This window comes from Herpailurus yagouaroundi, unplaced genomic scaffold (genome assembly GCF_014898765.1).
Source record: "Herpailurus yagouaroundi ecotype Mexico unplaced genomic scaffold, PumYag 164, whole genome shotgun sequence".
In the NCBI taxonomy this organism is placed as follows: domain Eukaryota; kingdom Metazoa; phylum Chordata; class Mammalia; order Carnivora; family Felidae; genus Herpailurus; species Herpailurus yagouaroundi.
In genome coordinates, this window is record NW_024412405.1 from 9,343,761 (window position 1) to 9,365,296 (window position 21,536).

General features: G+C 39.5%; 1 protein-coding gene across 1 annotated transcript; it reads right to left on the minus strand.

Moving 5' to 3' along the window:
* Nucleotides 1-254: 254 nt before the first annotated feature.
* On the minus strand, nucleotides 255-19,542 carry LOC121037739 (putative methyltransferase-like protein 21E pseudogene). Its single transcript, XM_040487103.1, has 5 exons — nucleotides 18,386-19,542; nucleotides 17,361-17,440; nucleotides 6,485-6,648; nucleotides 5,229-5,346; nucleotides 255-976 (listed from the first exon to the last, which is right to left on the minus strand). The coding sequence occupies exons 2-5, from the start codon at nucleotides 17,428-17,430 to the stop codon at nucleotides 537-539; spliced, it is 792 nt and encodes a 263-aa protein (XP_040343037.1). The 5' UTR covers nucleotides 17,431-17,440; nucleotides 18,386-19,542; the 3' UTR covers nucleotides 255-536.
* Between the last annotated feature and the right edge of the window lie 1,994 nt (nucleotides 19,543-21,536).

The window sequence follows — 21,536 nt, forward strand, 5'->3', positions numbered from 1 at the left end:
AGTCATTTTTCATTTACTAGAATGAAATGTCCGTGCCTGTAACCTCAGCTCCACATGCATGATTGATTTCAGAGGTTGTGCTTGAGGCCTACCCTGCCAAGGAGAGACCATCGACCACCTATAAGGTGGCACTAAGGAAAACCACAAAATTAATCTCCTAGTTACCATTATATTATGTATCTGCCTTTTCAGATTTACTTGCAGATCCCATTGTAATCCATTTCTTTATTTCTAAAGAATCAGATAAGCTCATGTCTAAAGCAATAGCAATGCTCATTTTAGAGATATTAAAAATTATCCTACAATTACACATTAAAAACAATAGTACCATTTAATAAAATGATAATAATAATAAATGGTGCTATTGAGGGATAAGAAAAGTCGACTGTGTCCTAACCAATGACCACACGGTACGGCTTAGCCATCTTCTAGACTCAGGTGCTATATGTGGGAAAATTCCTGTCTGGGGTGAGGCAAGTGTATGAGGCAAGTGACTTGGGAAAGTCACTGCTACATCAGATCATCCAGGGTCTTCTTTAAAGGAACACTCTTCTGGAAACCACCTTTCCTTTCCTTGCACTCCTCCGGCTTTTCTTCACAGCTTTATACAACTTAATATTCAGGCTGGGGAAACTGGAAATCTCCTCCAGGTCAAATAACTCCTTAAATCTATCTACAAATTTATTTTCCTTCTCCAACCTGAATTTCATGACCCAGAGGATGACGGTAGTTTCTTTGCACAGATGGTCAAAGGTAACGAGGAGTTCTTCCAGGAAAGGATGAGCGTAGACAACATCAGCTGCCAGAATGTAGTCAAAATTGTTGGAAGATCTGGGGAAGTTCTCATCTAAAGCTACACCCCAGGAGAGTTCTTTAACCTGAGGCAAATGCTTACATTTCATTTTGGTGTTTCGGGAAATATTATATTGCAGGTTTCCAAGTAATTCAGGTAAATCTGTGGCAGTCACATGTGCACCTATGAAACAAAGAACAGTAGGAAAAGTAACCCTCAAGGGATAAGGTAAAGCAATCAGGTTTCAGGCCAACATGCATTTACAATTCTGCACAATCGCTAACCCCACGGAAAAGACTGGTCACTACACACAGGAAGGAAATCTCTTCAAAACAGATGCTAAAGTAGCCTTATACATCCCCTTAAAAAAAATTAGATTCCCATGGTACTTTTGCACTCCATTGCATTTTCTGTTCTCCTGGGGTTTTTGTTTTATTATTATTTCTGTTGTTATTTTCTATTTACTATACGCTAGGAGAAAAATAATCTAGAGAAAGGGAAAAGTCAAAGGATTTGGAAACTCCTGCATCAAAAACCATAAAATACCTAGGAATAAATCTAGCCAAAGAGATAAAAAATCTATACACTGAAAACTATAGAAAGCTTATGAAAGAAATTGAAGAAGACACAAAAAAATGGAAAAAAGATTCCATGCTCCTGGATAGGAAAAACAAATATTGATAAAACGTCAACACTACCCGAAGCAATCTACATATTCAATGCAATACGTATCAAAATAACACCAGCATTCCTCACAGAGCTAGAACAAATAATCCTAAAATTTGTATGGAACCAGAAAAGACCCCGAATAGCCAAGCAATCTTGAAAAAGAAAACCAAAGCTGGAAGCATCACAATCCCAGACTTCAAGTTGTATAACAAAGCTGTAATCATCAAGATAGTATGGTACTGGCACAAAAATAGGCACTCAGATCAATGGAACAGAATAGAAAACCCAGAAATGGACCCACAAGTGTATGGCCAACTAATCTTTGACAAAGCAGGAAAGAATATCCAATGGAATAAAGACAGTCTCTTCAGCAAGTGGTGCTGGGAAAACTGGATAGCGACATGCAGGATGAACCTGGGCCACTTTCTTACACCAGACACCAAAATAAACTCAAAATGGATGAAAGACCTCAATGTAAGACAATGTAAGGAAGCCATCAAAATCCTCAAGGAGAAAGCAGGCAAAAACCTCTTTGATCCTGGCCGTAGCAACTTCTTACTCAACACGTCTCCAGAGGCAAGGGAAACAAAAGCAAAAATGAAATATTGGGACCTCATCAAAATAAAAAATCTCTCACAGCCAAGGAAACAATCAGCAAAACTAAAAGGCAACCGACAGAATAGGAGAAGATATTTGCAAATGACATATCAGACAAAAGGTTAGGATCCAAAATCTATAAAGAACTTATCAAACTCAACACCCAAACAGTGAATAATCCAGTGAAGAAATGGTCAGAAGACATGAATAGACACTTCTCCAAAGAAGACATCCAGATGGCCAGCCGACACATGAAAAAATGCTCCACATCACTCATCCACAAGGAAATACAAATCAAAACCGCAATGAGATACCACCTCACACCTGTCAGAATGGCTAACATTAACAACTCAGGCAACAACATGTTGGCAAGGATGCAGAGAGAGAGGATCTCTTGCACTGCTGGTGGGAATGCAAGCTGGTGGAGCCACTCTGGAAAACAGTATGGAGGCTCCTCAAAAAATTAAAAATAGAACTACCCTACGACCCAGCAATTGCACTACTAGGCATTTATCCACGGGATACAGGTGTGCTGTTTCGAAGGGACACATGCACCCCCATGTTTATAGCAGCACTATCAACAATAGCCAAAGTATGGAAAGAGCCCAAATGTCCATTGATGGATGAATGGATAAAGAAGATGTGGTATATATGTACAATGAAGTATTACTCTTCAATCAAAAAGGATGCAATCTTGCCATTTGCAACTGTGTGGATGAAACTAGAGGGTATTAATGCAAACAAAATTAGAGAAAGACAAATATCATTTGGCTTCATTCACATGAAGAATTTAAGATACAAAACAGATGAACATAAGGGAAGGGAAGCAAAAATAATATAAAAACAGGGAGGGAGACAAAATATAAGAGACTCTTAAATATGGAGAATAAACAGAGGGTTGCCGGAGGGGTTGTGGGAGGAGGGATGGGCTAAATGCGTAAGGGACATTAAGGAATATACTCCTGAAATCATTGTTACACTATATGCTAACTAACTTGAATGTAAATTTAAAAATAAATAAATTTAAAATAAAATAATAAAAATTAAAGAAAAAAGTATTTGGAACCCTCAATGGAAAAATCAGAAGTCACTGCTGAAATAGGTTATTTCAGTACATAGGTTATTTGCAGTGCATAGGTTATTTGCTAAAAGAATGCTGAGCCCAAGTCATGTGAACCGAAATGAGGGTATATTACATGGGCATTCTATCATTGAACAGGAGGCACTCAGGTGCAGAAAGAATTTTTAATGCAATTACATTGGAAATGTCATGACATCCATGTTTATGCCCAAGTTCTCAGCTTGACCACTTTACAAATATGAATCTTCCCATCAAAAGATGTTTAAAACCTAGCCCTGACACACACATAGTGTTCCTACAGCCAAGGACCACAGATGCAGGACAGAATACTCGTATGAAGAAGATGTGCACAGCCTCTGAGTGAAAAGCGAATAGTAGTGGTCATTTTCAGGAAGAAATTGGAACAGGCAAAATTGTAAAAACAAATAACCAATAAAATTTGGCCCTTAAAGTAAAATTTGAGCAGTAGCAGAGACTGAATATAACGTGTAAATAAATCTAGGGACTGGCCAATTCCACATCATGAGACAAGAAAAGACTGGTATAAGAAATAAGAAAGCAGAACTGGGAGAGAAGTATAGCACAGCCCAGACCAGTTAAGAAACCACTCCTTACTCACGATGACAAGTTTCTCTGGCCATTGATTATGTTTTGTGGGAAATATGAAACATGCGTATCATTGGTAGAATCAGAGAAATATGAATTGTCACATTCTAGTGTGGGTGGGTCTATCATTTTCAACAAACCTCTTTAAAATCCCAAGATCAGGAAGGCCTCCTCCCACCACCACCCCCAACTGCCCAGAGTGAATATGAACTACCTGACTATGAAGATCTTTGTGTCTAGAGAGCAGAACACCATCTGTCTCCATCTTTTGTTATTTGTGTTGTTATACAAGTAGCCTAAAAGGACCAATTATTTTTAATGGAACAAATGACTTTCTGAAGCACAAATGTGCTCCTGATCAGGAAGCCTTTGGGTACAAATCCAGTAGTACCTCTCTGAGTACCCATACTAAATGGAATACTGACTTCAGAAAGCAATATCTGAAGAAGCAATTTTAAAATATATATGGAAGACTTCAAGGGTCCTATATTTCCCCAGCATTTAGAAAATTGTAAATTGCTAAATTTTGAATTCCTCTCAAGATTGTAGACTGGCAGGTGTGCACTTCTAAAGATCAAGGAAACCAAGACAGACCTGGGGAGCACCCATCAGAGAAGGCAGCTAAACAGAGGCAATGCAACAGGTAACAACAAGAGAGGAAGTGAAGCAGGCTCAGGCGTATGTAGAGACTGTCACACATTCCATGAGACAAAGGAACACTGGTAAGAGAAGAAGGGGTCCCAGAAAAAGAACAGAGATGAGCTGGGAAAAGAAATTCAAGGGGAAACACCTAAAATTAGAAGCAGACATGATTGATAATACTCCTTCTCTCTTCCAACAGGTGCTTTTTCACAAAAGCACAGGGCTCCAAAACCCAAAAGGAATATCTGGCTGCTCAGGAATGTTGAAACAGGGCTACCATTTAAACAAAGATGGCCAGAGCCAGCGCAAGACATCCCCCTGGGCCTTGTATCCCACATGACTCCCCTAGCAGCCAGGAGGCCTGAACACAGCTCCCAGTTACAATACACTCGTGACTTGGTTCTCCATGAGCAGAATTAATACAACTTCACAGAAAATTCTGAAAGAAACCAGTAAGGTGACTTTAAAATTGGCAGTGTTTCAGAATGCCTGGGTGACTCAGTCGCTTAAGTGTCTAGCTCTTGGTTTCAGCTCAGGTCATGATCTCGCGGTTTCGTGAGTTCGAGCCCCACATCAAACTCTGCGCTGACAGTGTAGAGCCTGCTTGAGATTCTCTCTCTCCCTCTCTGCCCCTCCCCACTCGCTGTCTCTGTCTCTGTCTCAAAACAAACAAACAAAAAAATAAATAAATAAAATTGGCAGTGTGTCTTGATGAAGCCCATTCAAACAATTAAGGAGCTAAAAATTAGCCTAGGTTATAGTAAACTAGACAGCAAAAGCAAGTAATTGCATCTGATCATGTAATTCTCTGACCCCATTCAATCAAGAGTCCTTACTTACCAAGTAAACTTGCCACGATGGAGACCAGCCCTGTTCCAGCTCCAATTTCAATCACATTTTTGTCAACCATATTATAGTGCTTTACATTTGTTTCCAGAAAATAGCATAGAACAAGGGCCTATGAAAGTTAAAAAAAAAAAAAAAAGTGCTCGGCAAATAACAACAGACACTGAAATTAAAGTCTATTAGATAAATACACCATATACACTAATACTATATGTATGTACATGTGTGAACATGTGTGTGTGTACGTACACATCACAACAGAGGTACATCCTCCAATAGGTTCAATATTTAGACTAGAAAAAGTCCTTGGGTACTGTTGGGGAGATAAGAAAAATGAAACTATGGAACTCAATTGTGTAGGTTTGATTATCTTTAAATTTTTTTTAATGTTTTTTCTTTTTATTTTTGAGAGAGAGACAGAGCAGAAGAAGGGGGCGGGTGGAGAGAGGGAGACACAGAATCCGAAGCAGGCTCCAGGCTCTGAGCTGTCAGCACAGAGCCCAACACGGGGCTCAAACTCATGAACTGCAAGATCATGACCTGAGCCTAAGTCAGATGCTCAACCAGCTGAGTCACCCAGATGCCCCTGATTATCTTTAAAGACAGCAACTTCTGGGGTGCCTGGGTGGCTCAGTCAGTTGAATGACCAACTTCCGCTCAGGTCATGATCATGGCTCGTAGGTTCAAGGCCCGTTTCAGGCTCTGTGCTGACAGTGATGCCTGCTTGGGATTCTCTCTCTCTGCCCCTCCTCTACTCGTGCTCTCTCAAAAATAAATAAACATTTTTAAAAAATAAAATAAAACAAAGAAAGCAACTTCTAATAATAATAGTCATTTCAAAGAAGTGTGTGGGATTGGGGCAGACAGTGGTAGGGGGTGGTCTGTCCCCTTCATGGACAATTGGTAAAGGATTGGTGACATTTTAGAACACTCTGCATGTTGAGACTAATAGATTTCATTATGACTATTTAACTCAAATGGAGCCAGTTTTAATGGGAAATAAAAATGTTTGCTATTGTAAACTCCAATGGTCACAAAACACCGGCAGTGTAAACAGTGCTTGTTGTCAATCAACCCTTCAAGTCAAAAATAGAACTGATTGCTGAAAGTGTTTTCCCAAGTTTTAGTGCTGTTTGAGGTCATAAACGAGAACAATAGAACCTATTGTCTTTCTTCCAAATAGTACACAGTAATGACCAAAACTGGCTGAAAAATCATTGAAAGGTAGCAAATTCTATGTGAAATTATACCGATGGCCAAACAACAGCACCGTAAGAATCCATGGCTTCAGTAATTCGAATCTCATGACCAACAAAATGAAATCCCTCCCAGGAGGTGGTTGTTATTAAACTTGGAACAAAACATCTTGCCATGATCTCTGCAACCACTTTCTTGCTGTCATCATCTCTCTTCTCTGAAAGGAAAAGAAGAAGTTAATGGTTGTGGTTGTTGTGTTAGTAAAAACCAGGAAAAAGAACTGATGGAAATGTAGCATTTCTACTTATTCTAAGTTACTTTTGAATATTCATTGACCTTATCTGCAGTATAATAGCAAGGTGAACTATTTTAAAATAACTCATACTACAAGCTAACATTTCATATGTCCACAGCTTTCTGATTTTCACCAAAGTTGAAATCACCATTATTCATTTCTGCAAAGCCATGTGAAACAAACAATAATTGATATTTTTTTAAAAAGCAATGATTTTCAAAAGCTACCAATCTATTTATCTAAAACAAGAGAAAGATTGGCGATGAAACATAAGATCTTGACTATTCATATTGGCTACACAATGCAATTGCAGCTATTTCAAAAATGCATCATAGTATTCCCTTTATGACAAAAGATATTCAATACCACCCAACAATATACCCTTGTATTATTTTATTATTACTTATTTTAAGTACATTACTTTGGGGCAATTAACGGCATCTTAATATCCAGGACACTGCATAAGGTTCATAGGCAACATCACCAGTTACTGAGCACATTTTAAACATGCCAGACCATGTTAAATATATTATATATGTTACTTCATGTAATTTCTTTTATTTCATGTAATTTTTGCAACAGTTTTGTGAGGTAAGGCATTATTCTTTGTACTTTTACAGATAACAAAACTAAAATTCAGAGAGCTTTAATAACTTGACCAAGCTCACGCAACTTGTAAATGAAGGAGCTAAATTTGAATTCTTTTGGTGGCTCCAAAGCTCCATCTCTACTCCTAAAAAGCTATAATGTAACTTTTAAAAACTAGCCATCTCTAAGAAGTTAAATTAGTTACGGAGCAAGATACACACCTCTAAGTCTCTATTTCCTTATTTGTAAAACGTGACAGAAGAATCTACATCAAATAGTGTTGGGAGCTTTAAATAAGATGATTCATGTAAAGTGCTTAGCACCTTGACTGCTACCTAAAGCTTGATAAATTATTATCATTATTATAACTGTTATTGTACTTTGGTCATGAAACTAATAATAAAACAAGATCACCATGTAAACAAAAATACTGGATTGTGAGGTACCAGACAGAAAATTCTATACTTCCTCATAGAAGCAGAGAGTAGAACGGCGATTGCCAGGGGCAGGGCTAGGGGCAAGGGGGAGATAGTGGTCAAAGGGTACAAAGTTTCCTTTATGCAAGATGAATAGTTCTAGAGATCCAATGTAGAGCATGGTGACTACAGTTAATAATAATGAATACTTGAAATTTGCTAAGAGAGTAGATCTTAAGTGTTCTTATAAAAAGAAAAACAGTAACAACGTGAAGTGATGGATATGTTAATTAGCTTGTCATGTTCATTTCTATATATCTATACATACAGACATATATATCTATTTTTACATATATGTAATATATATACATATATATACATACATATATATAATATATATCTATACATATATATAATATATAAGGGTGTGTGTATGTATATATGTATACATATATATATATATATATATATATCTCAAAACATCAATCATACATCTTAAATGTATATAACCTCTATTTAATAGTCGATTATGCCTCAGTAAAGCTGGGGAATAAAAGAAAATTCCAGAGTTAAATAAAGAAGGGGTAACTCACCATGGTGGTGGTTACTAAGGGATGTCTTCACAAAGGAACTGTCTTAAGTTTAACCTTTGATCTATGATTTGCATTAACGGAGAAGCTATTTATTTCTTATACCAATCATTAAATTCCATTGACTTTTCAAGTCTTTTGTGTGCTTTTGAGTCTGGCTAGTCCTTCTGGCCACTTCCCCCACCTCAGCACTGAATCCGGGTCTAGTTCTCTTCAACATAGTTCTTAACAGGTAAAAGAAGAAGGAGGGGAGGGGAGGGGAGGGGAGGGGAGGGAAGGGGAGGAGAGGGGAGGGGAGGGGGGGGAGGGGGAGGGGGGGGGGGGGAGGGGGGGGGAGGGGGGGGGTGGGGAGGGGAGGGGGGGGGGGGGGGGGGGAGGGAAGGAAGGAAGGAAGGAAGGAAGGAAGGAAGGAAGGAAGGAAGGAAGGAAGGAACATACAGACAGATATACATACAACAGTGGAGTCTTGCCTGATGAGAGTGCATCATGACCTGATGGGGATGATTAACTCACACCTCAGTCCTGAGATCCAAAAATAAGCAAGTAAATAAACAAATAACAAATACAAGTATTTCCAAAAAACTGGGGAGCAGTATAAAAACTTCTCATTCTGGTCTTCATAGAAAATAAGCTCCTGCTAGAAAATTTATTTCCCAAATCTCAAAAAGTTAAAAACTTTCACAGTTTCCAACATTGCAACTATTCAAAGTTTTAAAACAGATGCACCACTCAAAATTAAAATGTCATAGAATCCTAGAATGTCAAGATGGAAAACACCTCAGATACCTTCTAGCCGAACCTTACACCTAATTTGGGAAGCTCATGTTCCTGTTGGGTGTAAACTACATAGTCAGCTTGTGCAACCTCTTTCAGCATTTCCAATGAAGATAAATGTGCTACTTCACGAGGTGCATTTAGGAAATGTGACTATTGAAAATTCTTCTCAATATTAAGCCAAAATCTGACACCAATTTTTGTGTCTATTATTCCTAAAAGTAAGCTTCATGGTGAGCAAACTTCTATTTTTAAAATGTGTTCCAAAATTTTAGCAAAGGGGAAAATATGCAAATACATACATGGCCCCAGTGCCAGTCTTAAAAATTCTGGACTCAAGAGTATGTGAAAGCCTCAAGTGGCTTTCAAACTTCTCCATTGCACTGAGGCAAGAATAGAAGTGAGAGTCTTGAGTCCCTGAGTCCTAAAAGAAGATGTTATTGCCAGCTCTGTCCTCTTAGCTTCAGTAACATCATTCCCTAGTGTTCGGGGAGCAGAATGGCAAGATGGAGGTAGATCAAGTTTGACATTGTTGAAAACTTTCTTCAGAGGCCACAGTCACAGGAAGGACTTCCTGTCAACATGATTTCCCGTCCTAAATTCTGTGATCCTTCAGTAGAGTCCTTCCAAGGATCCACACAGAACCAGGTATCACCCCCAAAACACTCTAACTTAACAGCACACTATAGGAAGGACCCAGTCTACACTCCAGTCTACAGCACCACAAACACTGACCCTTGGCAGAGATCTAGAAAAACTTAAGAAATGAAAAACCAATACTTTTAGTAAAAGCCACCCTTGTAATCAATTGCACTGCACTTTTTCAATGATGGCATGCATTCACATGCAAGAAGGACTCTAAGAACCAAATAATGTTGGTAATATGCTTTTCTTGAACTTTAACTTTCATCTCATTATATTCGCATGCCTTGCTAAAATGGGGTAGGGGAGGAGGCAGATTTGCTGTGGATGTTCTTTAGGGAAAAGCAGAGAACATTAATTGCTTCCCTGACCTTTAGCTGAATGTGCCTTCTTGGACCTCCTAGCATACTCTCTGTAAATGCAGTGCTTTCTGAGAAGTTACCCAAGGTATCAGGGATTAATAGATGTTAGAGTACACTAAATCCCAGGAGTGTCTCCTAAAGTTCCAATCTTTGATATAAAAACTTTGCCAGTGAATATTTACTGCTACAACCTGACATCTCTGACGTTGCACTTTCTTTTAAAGGTTAGTAGACCAGATTAGTGCTGCTGTCCTAACAAGAGTGTAATAGCAGATGATTCCTGTTTTTTACAGTCTTTCTAAATAAACAAAACTAGTCATTTTTTTAAGAATGACTACATCTTTACCTTCATAAAGAAGTGAGATCTAAAAATATAGATGTGAATATATTATTATAATCAATTATTTACACTTTCCAAAATAAAGGATCTCCAAAGAGATTAATGAAACAATAGCCGCTATTAATTGCTTATATACTTAAAAGAGTACAACTCTACCCATATGTGGTCATTCAAAATTAATTATATACCTAGGATGCCATGTATCATACAGAAAATATTGTCAGGTTGAATAAAATTTAATTGATAATGTTTTATATTAATATTCTCTTCTACATTTAAATAATATACAAATACTATAGGCATTCCTTAAGAAGTAAGTCTCAGAAAAATTTAGTATAATTTATAACAGGAAACTACAATGTACCAAATTTGGCTCTTTAAAATAATTTGTCTAGATGTAATATGTAGGATTTTAAAAGTTGGGACACCTGGGTGGCTCAGTCAGTTAAGAGTCCGACTTCCACTCAGATCATGATCTCACTGTTCTTGAGTTCAAGCCCCATGTCAGGCTCTGTGCTGACAGCTCAGAGCCCGAAGCCTACTTTGGATTCTGTGTCTTCTTCTCTCTCTGCCCCTCCCCCGCTCATGCTCTGTCTCTCTGTTTATCAAAACTGAATAAATGTTAAAAAAAAAAAAAGCAAATACACCCACCCACACACACGCAGTTATTTCTATCTTAAAACTTTGCTGTTTTTCAGCATAAACTTCTATTTAAAGATTTAAATAACAATTTTAACAGTAGTTATTTATTTAAATCAAAAGACATGTTTAATATTAAGTTTTAGCAATATCACCGCTTTGATGACAAGAGCCTCTGAACTGGAATCCAGTGGAAAGAGCTGCGTTAGTTATAAGGGCATTCTTACATGAACCTTGTAATAAAAAGGAGAAATCTATCCTCCAAACATAATATTCAAAGAATATGTTTTTTAAAATACATGCTTATGTGGTGCCTGGGGTGGCTCAATCCATTGAGTGTCCAACTTCATCTCAGGTCATGATCTCACGGTTCGTGGGTTCGAGCCCTGAATCGGGCTGTGTGCTGACAGCTCAGAGCCTGGAGCCTGCTTCAGATTCTGTGTGTGTCTCTCTCTGCCCCTCCCCTCCTCTCTCAGGCGCTCACGCACTAGCTCTCTCTCTCTCTCTCTCTCAAAAATAAACGTTTAAAAACAATTTTTAATAAAATAAAATGGATGCTTAGTTATTTGTTGAATATGGGAATTAATCTTAAGAAGATTAATGAATCAATAGATATTCTTTGGCCTTTAGTTAAGATTTGAAGAGAAATTTTTTCCAAAAAGTAGTATCGTTATCATACAATGGAATTCTAATTTATATTTCTGAAGAATATTTTTTCCACACATAGTCTCCCCTTGTTACCTAGCACTTAGGCCCTGGGACAAGTAACTAAAACTGAGTCATGTTACACAAAATGTTGAATCTTGACTTTCCGATACGAAAAGCAGAAAGCTTCTGATTATCTTTACTTTTAGATAAAAGTTATCTACTATAATCTTAAGAGTATTATTAATGAATTTAACATTGAAACAAATATCAAAACAAATTATAAATAAAACATAATTAAGACAGCATTACAATGAACTATGTTGCTATTTCGGGCTTACCTATTTTTAATGCTCTTTGATACAAAAAAGTCTTAAGCACCATTTTCCTGCTATTAAAATCTTTGCTGACAGCGAATAAAATCTACCAGGTGCTCTTGTTCTCCTGAGAATTAAAGGTGTTTCAAGTATGAAGTGAAAATTAGCAGGATTCTGCTACATTATGATGATGCTTTTCTTAAGAGGAAAATTCACTTCAGAGACTGGATTGTAGTAAGCCTTCAAAAACAGGAGCTCTGTCTAGATTCTTCTCTTTTATACTTTTAAGGTCAATAACAACAGTAATAAATGGAAGGGTCAGATCACAGAAGTACACCCTCCCCCCCCCCCAAAAAAAAATGTCTTTAATAGCTCTGACAGGTGAATTTAAGCTTCCATTTAAGGGTTGTCATGAAAACCCGTCAGCAAAATTTAAAGTAAAAACCCCTCTATTAAATGAAAGAGCCTTGTCATTCAACTGAATCTTCTATTCAAAGATGAATGTCATGTGCTTTTTAGAAATAGCTAGAGATTTAAAAAAAAAGATGTTAAAGATTTTATTTTCCAATTAGTAAATGGTCACAGGCTAACCTGAAAGAATTCTGGATGTCTCAGCAATGTCAAGGTCTTGGGCCTGATGTTAAAACTAACCCCCGAGAAGATTTCACAAATATTTTTTGTCTGGAGTTCTGCTTAGTTTCAAGAATATACAGAGGCCGTCACTTTGATGCAGTGGATCAAATGAGGTTACATTTACAGAAGAAAGACAATTCGCCCTTTACTAGATGGCTCAGGATGCAAATGGAAAGGAAAAAAAGAACCAAAATTAGTTGTACTCAAAGTTTGCTTGCTGGGATCCCCATGGGGACAGACACCTAAACAAATGTGAATGAAGTGTGACAAGCACAATAAAAAGTATTTCTAAAGTGCTCTGGGAAGCACCAGTAGTGGGCGAATCTGGAGAAGCTGTTCTCAAGGAGGAGGGAAGAGGTAGGTGGCCAGGCAGAGAAGGGAGGAAGCAAGGTCAAGGGAGAGGAAAGTTCCCGGGGAGTGGTCAAAAGCCCCCCAGAGTTGGTGTACAAGGTGCATGTTGGGGTGCTGTAGAAAATAAGTGGTTGCAGGGACAGGTTGGGGTTGGACTTGTGGGGACAAAGGGAACAAGTGTGTGCTTCTCAGGTGAGGAGCAGTGGCAGGAATTGACAGGAGCAAATTTAGCTCTGACAGCAGCAGTGAAGGCTAGGTGGAAGCTGATTAGTAGAACACAGTTGCAATGATCCTGGCAAGAGCCGCAAGAGTTGAACTAGGGCGACACTGGGTCCAGGAACCAAGCCTGCTTTCGCGAGCTGTAGAAGTTGTGGTAGATCCTCCCCTCGAGGGTAGCAATGGACATGCAAACATGACACTCACCCTGGTGTTCTGAAGACGTCTGAGGCAGACTGTTATTTAAGAGTTATGTTTATTCAACACGTGGAGGATGTGTCAGTTTAGCAAATAGTTGTTCAGGCTGCTTATGAATGATTTCTCACATTAGTAATTATATGTGCGGTCGTACTCCCCCTACTACGTAAAATTTATCACCTCAGACTATAGTTTGATATGTCCCCTAAACAGCAATACAATTACTAAAACTTTCTTCTTTACATATTAAGGTAATGTGGCTTATAAAAGCCATTGATCCAACTCTGGAAAGATTTATAAAGAGGCTTGTGGAAGGTTTTCACCTGATATCCCTACAGAATACAGTATACTTGGTTCTGAAAAGAATCAACTGACTGGGGACCAGAAACAGATCATTCCTAATGAGCAAATTGTAAGTCCAGCCAATAGCCCCAGTTAGAGCTAATTCATTCATCCACTCATTTTACTGAGTACCTGGGCACTATGAATATAAAGATAGGGTAACACACACCTGTTATAATAGAGATCTAACTAGTTCACTCAAAAATAGAAAGAGAAAGCTCAGGAAAGCAGGACCTGAGCCCTGATGATTATGAGTCCTGGAGTCAAATGAGAGAGGGCAAGACGTCATGCAGAGAAAACAACATGTGCAAAGGCCCATTGGCAAAGACTCTTGACCAATTTTCCGGTTTAGGAAACTCTGAGAACTAAAATGTAGGATGAGTGGGGGTGGGGGGCGGGGGGGTTGCAGGAGATAAAATTCTTAGGTCATGCTAAGAAGTCTTGATTTTGTCCTATTGAAAAGAATGAGACACTGAGGAATTTTAAGCACAAGGCAAATGTGACAAGATTTGAATTTTTGAAAAGATCCTGCAGCTATAAAGAAAGATGTACAGAAGATAAGGAGGGGGAGCTGGCCTAGAGTAGGGGCAGCCAGGTGGAAGACAGCTATGACAGTCATGAGAAGAAATAATAAACACCTGAATCAAGGTGACTGATGCTGTCTGTGGGCATGAGGAGTCGGGAAACAGGAGTCGGTAAAATTGATGGGAGATAGTGATGAAGGGTATAAGGAAGGACCAGGCTGATTCCAGATTTCTGGGTAGCCAGGGAATGAAGTTGCCATAAACTGAGACAGAAAAGATAGGTTGGGTGGGGGTGTAAATCTGCAAAAGGCAAAAAAATCATGCAGATTATCCTGCAGTAGGACATGCTAGCCACAGAGCTGTGCTGTTCAGACTAAGGGAGCCTGCCCCTGGGACCATAGCTGCCTGAGAGCTCCCGCTGTGTCCCTCAGAAGCCATGTCTCCCCTTGGGGCTACCCGCTAAAGCCAGCCCGCTCCCATTCCACAGATGACCCGTACCTAGTGGGTGCCTTGCTCCCTCTCCTCTCGAACACGTCAGACCTGCACCATGATCTGATGGCTTCCCCCTGCCCACTTCTGTTCCTTCCTTCCTTATTCTCCACAAACACTTCCCTGCAACATTTAATCCCATTTTGGTATCTGCTCTGATCTGACACGGCAGTAAGGCTGATTTGGGAGTCGTGCACAGAAATCACTGAGCCTTGGGTTAGGACTAACCTGTTCCAAGACTGCAGACCCTGAAGAGCTATTTTGTAACACATTGCTATGCAGGCTAACAGCTGGAGAGTGGCTGTTGAGAAGTAGGCAACATAAGATATTTTGAAAAGTTAAGGTGGATGAGGTGTTACACGGCTTGGACTCTTGATGTAGCATTAGAAACCAGATAGAGGACGTTTTAGTATCTACCACAGTCCTAACTTTAATCCGTGTATAATTTAGGTGACATCCTAGAATTCTTGGACCTTCAGGACAGTGGCAAAATAGAATAACTGGGCTATGGGTTTGCTCCATCTTTTCCAAGCACAAGACACTTAAGTTCAAGAGTGAGGACAGGGAAAGTCAATATCCTTTAGCACCCAAGAAGTGAGTGTTCCACTGGTTAGTGGAAGTCTTTCCAACAAAATGCCATCTGATTCTCATGCCCCAGCAGCACACACTTACTCTGCCTGTGAACATATTTTTAAAGCTTTAATTGGCTCTGTAGATGATTATGGGGTGTGTTTTCTCATGCTATAAAATATTTTAATACTAGTTCTGTCTCAACCTTACCTTGAACCCCTTCCATTTCCTTTGTAACTTGCCAAATTATTGTACGCACAGTTGAAACCAAGTATTGTTACTAAAGATAATGATAATGACGAAATTTTATTCATAAACTGCACAGAAATCGCATCTTCATTCAAATCACCTAAATGGCTGGATTCTCCAAGTGATCATGACTTTAAATGTTTAGGTTTGCAAAAATCACTACAGTAAAACTGTTTGTGTAGAAGCCACATAGGCTGCCAACACTGGGCACCCACCCAGCTCTCTTGGCCTAAAGATATGCTCACCTAGGTAGAGGCCACCTGGTATGCCTAAAAAAGGAAATATTTAAAAAGCAGGACTACATTTCATAGAAAACTTCCACAGTGTATAGACAAAGGAGAGAGAAGAAAGAAGCCAAGATAATTAAATTTGTATGACAAATGTTCTACAAAAACATAGTAGTCACTCCTCCAAGGCAGTCAAGAGTATCTGTCTGCACTTTTATCTCAAGGCAATGGGGACAGTTGCATTACACAACCTATGAAAAGTCACTCTTGATACTTAAAATGATGTAAAAATCAATTTCAAATAACTACTATTGCAGCAGAATTCAAACTTAAATTCCTCTATCCTCAGAGATCAAATTGCATGATGTACTTTTCTCTAATTAATACATCAGAGGAACCATAAACACAGACTTAAAATGTTTTTCTATAAGTCTAAATGATCTTTCATGCAGGCATTTATAAAAACTTGCAGCCCTACCTAAAACTACTTTTATCTCTCCTCCTATCTAAAAAGAAATAACTTAGAAATCACAGTCATGTATTTAGTGTGTAGCACGTGAGGAAAAATTTATTCTACTTTTTCGTATTTAAAAAAGACTCCAGGGGCGCCTGGGTGGCGCAGTCGGTTGAGCGTCCGACTTCAGCCAGGTCACGATCTCGCGGTCCGTGAGTTCGAGCCCCGCGTCGGGCTTTGGGCTGATGGCTCTGGAGCCTGGAGCCTGTTTCCGATTCTGTGTCTCCCTCTCTCTCTGCCCCTCCCCCGTTCATGCTGTGAATATAACTGTAACAAAAAAAAAAAAATGTTGAAAAAAAAAAAAAAAAAGACTCCAAGTACTTAGCAAGTCTATATATCTAATTTGTCTGTCAAAATTATCTATAACATATCATCAGGACCATAGGTACAGCAGTAGACATCACACATTATTATAGATTTTTTCAGGTTAGCAAATACAAGCCAAGATACAATATGCAATTGATAAGTCCTAGTTCTCTTTAAGACATTAGGGAACACTGGGGCGCCTGGGTGGCTCAGTCAGTTAAGCGACTGACCCTTGATTTCAGCTTAGGTCATGATCTCATGGTTTGTAAGTTTGAGCCCTGAGTCGGGCTCCACACTGACAGTGCAGAGGCCGCTTGGATCCTCTCTCCCTGTCTCTCTACCCCTCCCTGCCTCTCTCTCTCAAAAATAAACTTAAAAAAAAAAAAAAAAAAGATGCTGGGGTGCCTGGGTGGCTCAGTCAGTTAAGTATCCAACCCTTGATTTGGGGCCAGGTCATGATCTCATAGTCATGAGATCAAGCCCCGCATTGGGCTCCACACTGGGCGTGGAGCCTGCTTGGGATTCTCTCTCTCTCTTTCTCTCTCTCTCTCTCTCTCTCTCTCTCTCATAAATAAATAAATAAACTTAAAACAAAAAAGGCAAGACATTAGTAAATACCACAAACGTAAGCACTTATATTCTATTAGTTGTTTGTCTTCTTAGAATTGGCTAAATTACATAAAGAAACATAAAATAATTTACCTTTTTGAGTTCCTGGATCCATTAAGTGATGAACTAATGGATGGCTATATATTGACGTTTTCTTGATCATTTCTTGAAAACTAGGCAAATAATATAATAAAATATCAAATGGTAATAATTCAAAAGTGTGTTAAGTGCTTTTATATTTACCTAATAAAGCTTAACATCAAATCTAGTATAGAAAATTCAATTAAAATTTCATATATTGATAAATCAGGATTTAAGATAGACCACCAAAACACAATCTATGCAATACAAATAAAAATTCGGACAGAGAAGAGTCAGAAGTTTTAGAAGCTACTGGAGAAAGAAAACATCCTTCACCAGGGACTACCTTAGCTATCACAAAAAAAGGCATCATCTTTATACTGACTGGTCAGATAGCAATCTTAACATTTAAGAGGTGATTAAAACATTGGGAGAAAATGGATTTTGTTCAGTGTAGTGAAAATCACAGTTTTCATCTGAAACAGCAGCAGATATAAAGTTCACTTGTTTCCATCACTGTATTAGTAGGAAGTACCCAGGTTCTAATAGCTCAGCCACCAAATGGGCTTTTTAAGTAGCTTCTACTTTGAAGAACCAAATATGTTTAAAATTAATTATTCTGTGCCTCTCAAATAGAGCATATCCTGTGAACAAGCTGAAACAAGCTGTTATTCCAATTTAGGGAAGAAATGACTTGATGTTTTTCATCTCAGTTTTGGCTCCTATCATACGTAATCCCTGTAATACCATGGAGTTATACAGCACTCCGTTCTTCCGGGGATCCCCAATCACTTTTCACAGCCACCACATTTTTCTTTGCAGTATGCCTCAATAAGTTAGAAGACCAATTATTTTCCCTACAGTTGACAAAGAAAACAAAAAGTCAAATGACATCCCCGCGGTCGCTGGTGAAACAACAGCAACAGTGGCCACGCGTTCTGTCCCCGACTTCGTTCCTCTTCCACTAAAAGACGCAGTGTTTATTACACGTGTCTGCCTAAAGCTCAACATTTATTAAATGTGAAATCCAGACATACCTAAACGGGTGGGCTGAGTTTCTAGAAGTTTAAAAAGTATCATCCACAACTTTTGTTTTGCTGGAGAGACCACTGAGGGTGCATGAAAGGTGAGCCCAGAAGCACGCAGTTTGCTACTGTATACACTGGCAGCGAGTCCTTGTGGAAGGGATTAGAATCCTGACAGCTGCGGCTTTGGGAGCCTCTGGGTATACAGCAAGGAGGCTGGAATGCCTGTAAACAAGGGGGCTGAAGAACAGCAGGAACATTCCATGAGCGTGTCTCATGAATAGAGCTAGAGCCAGTAGGCGAATATAAACCACTCGGACAGGTCCGTGAAGACTATGTGAGCAAAGTGATCCATTTTTGAACCTCAATGCCAAGAGTTATGTAAGACTTCACAGCTGTAATGTCCTGTGACGCAGAGGCCGCGGACTGTTTAGGTCACCTGCCCGGGTGTGAACATCATTTTTAGAATCACACAACCATGCCAGAATGTTAGAGAATGTGCTCTGGGCACAGGCATCAAGTTTCAATTCCTTCCTGCTCAGACTAAATAGGAAGGCTAAGGGTGCATGTTCCCTGTGCACCTGCACATGTATACGCCTGGCTGCACTTCGGAGCACATATACATTTCCCCAGGCACTGAAAATGCCCTTAAAAAGAAGTTACTATAGGTAACAAAATAGAGCAATATTATTAAGGTAAACAAAACTAGTGGACTGTGGGTAGATCTTCTAAGAAATACATTATATACCATGATGTATACACAAAGTTGACTTGGGGTCATGTTAATATATTGGACAGGACTAGCAGTCTGGGAACCTAATTTTAATTAGTCCTGTCAATAATCTGCTTGTGATTTTAAGCATTTAGTTAATTTGTTCCTTGGTTCCCTCATCTATAAAACAGGGATGTAAAAGGTACGCAGTATTTGTGGGATGAAAAAATGGCAGGTAAAAAAAATATTCCGCAAACTGCAAAATCCTAAACAATGAAAACTATTATTCATAGGTGGTTAATTCTAGGCAGAGGGCATTCTCTCTCTTTGGCTTTCTTTAAAACAAGAATAAAGAATCATTTGGTGAATAAAAATTACCTGTCTAGGGGCGACTGGGTGACTCAGTTAAGCGTTAGACTTCGGCTCAAGTCATGATCTTGTAGTACATGAGCTCAAGCCCCGCGTCCGGCTCTGTACTGACAACTCACAGCCTGGAGCCTGCTTCAGATTCTGTGTCTCCCTCTCTCTCTGCTCCTCCCCCGCTCATGTTCGGTCTCTCTCTCAAAAATAAAGAAACATTAAAAAAAATTTTTTTTTTAAACAGAACCTGCCTTTTTCAAGGGGTTGTTTAAAAGATCACGAGACTCAGTGCTGGATTTCTTAAGAGGCAGAATCCCTAAATCGATCATTTAAAGTGACATGATAACAATGATCACTTCAGTTATACTGAACTGTCTGAAAAGTACATGGATACTTCTGCCTCCACCTGTAAGTAGCTTATAGCCTACCTCTGCTTCTGAGAACTAGAAAAGCAAATTACACACACACACACACACACACACACACACACACACACACATGAGAGGTCATCAGAGAGCTGTCAAGGCAACCAAGAATTCCAGGCTTTTGCTGACTATTGGGGTAAAGAGGCCAAGAGGGCAAAGGAAAGACAACAGGGAGGGATGCCAGTGGAATTTCAGATCTCACAGAACCCAGGAGACAAAGTACAGTGTTTGGGGCCAGCAAGGTGGCCAGGAATTGGGAGCCCAAGATTCCAGGAAGCACAGAGAAATAAACCCCACACTCAGCACTGACTCTCCACTCAAGGCCTTTGCTCAATAAGATGTTTAGGGCAAGAGGCTAACTTCCCAACCAAAGAGTGGCTAGAAGCAGATGTAGCAGGGACCTAGACCTTCACATTAGACAGCAGCCTAGGGGATGGCTGATCCTGGGACCCTGAATGACCTCATGGTGGACAGCTGCCCAACTGGCTCAGACTGGTCAGCCTGTTGACTGGGAGATGAATAATTGTCCAGCTTATCTAGGCCACTGCATATGAACATCTCTTTGCTACAGGAGCTCAGCCTTCACCCCAGCTATTGTAGGGCAAAACAAATGTAAATTATCTATTAAAGACAACAAAATTCAATTTTAACAAAAGTACTATCTACAAACACATATGCAGAAAACTCCCAATTATTAGGTAGCTTTGAGAAATGAGGATAATATGAAAAAGTTAATGTCCTCCCATCCCATCCCCAAAAAAAGTGTTCTGCTTCAAATGCCTCCAGAAAAAAGAAGCATTAAAAACAGATCTGAGTATATTTACGTGGAAGCCATGGTTGACTCCAGAAGAAAGCTGCTAGAGAAGACTGGTAGAAGCAGACAAAATATTTCAAATTTCAAGATATTTCAAATAATAAGTAATAAGCAAGGAAAAGCAGCAGCTGCAGATCAACTATTTGAGAAGTTGGGCTAAAAGGTGAAAATAAACAAAAGCCTAAAAAAAAAAAAAGCAGCCAACAGTCAGTCAACGGTTGTTGAAAGGTACCTGTATTTAGCATTCATTGGTGATGATGTCGATTATTTGAAGGCAGAGGAAGAAAATCAGTCAAGATGGAAAGACCAAAGATGTCAGAAAAGACACAGACTTGGGAAGACAGTACCTCTGAAGGCCAAAGAACCCAAGCTCAGGCTGCTCTTCACCATAAGCAATCAGAACTTTGAGAGCCGCTGTTGGGAGAGGTCTCAGCAGGAGCAACACTAAAGTAACCGTGGCCAGGGCGCTCTAGAGCAATGTCTCTATCAACAGTAATTGACCTCTGGAAGCCACCCCTGAAGTCACCCACCTTCACCGGTTCAGCCGCAGTCCTGAGCCCCCACAGCCACTTACACACAAGTCGGCTTGTAACAACCAAATTATCTTAAAAGAGAAACATTATGGTACAGAGGCTCCCGCATACAGTTAATACTCACAGGGGAATCACGCACCCCATTCCAGCTTCCTCATTATTTTGCTAGAACCACAGCAAACATACTTTTCAAAGGATGTGGCAGCAAAGTGAGGTTCCCTCCTGCTATCCTCTTACATGGCCGCTGAGAAAAAGGGGAAGGTGCAGAAAACAGGACTTCACGTAGTTGTGGGCAACTGCCACTGTTATGGAATAAGAA

Bases quoted from the DNA above. Each gene is read 5' to 3' on its own strand.
- LOC121037739 (XM_040487103.1), bottom strand. From the start codon at position 17,430: ATGATCAAGAAAACGTCAATATATAGCCATCCATTAGTTCATCACTTA. The intron at 6,649-17,360 runs GTAAATTATTTT...TTTTCCTTTCAG, and splicing joins GGATCCAGGAACTCAAAAAG to AGAAGAGAGATGATGACAGC. The intron at 977-5,228 runs GTAAGTAAGGAC...TTTGTTTCATAG, and splicing joins CATCGTGGCAAGTTTACTTG to GTGCACATGTGACTGCCACA.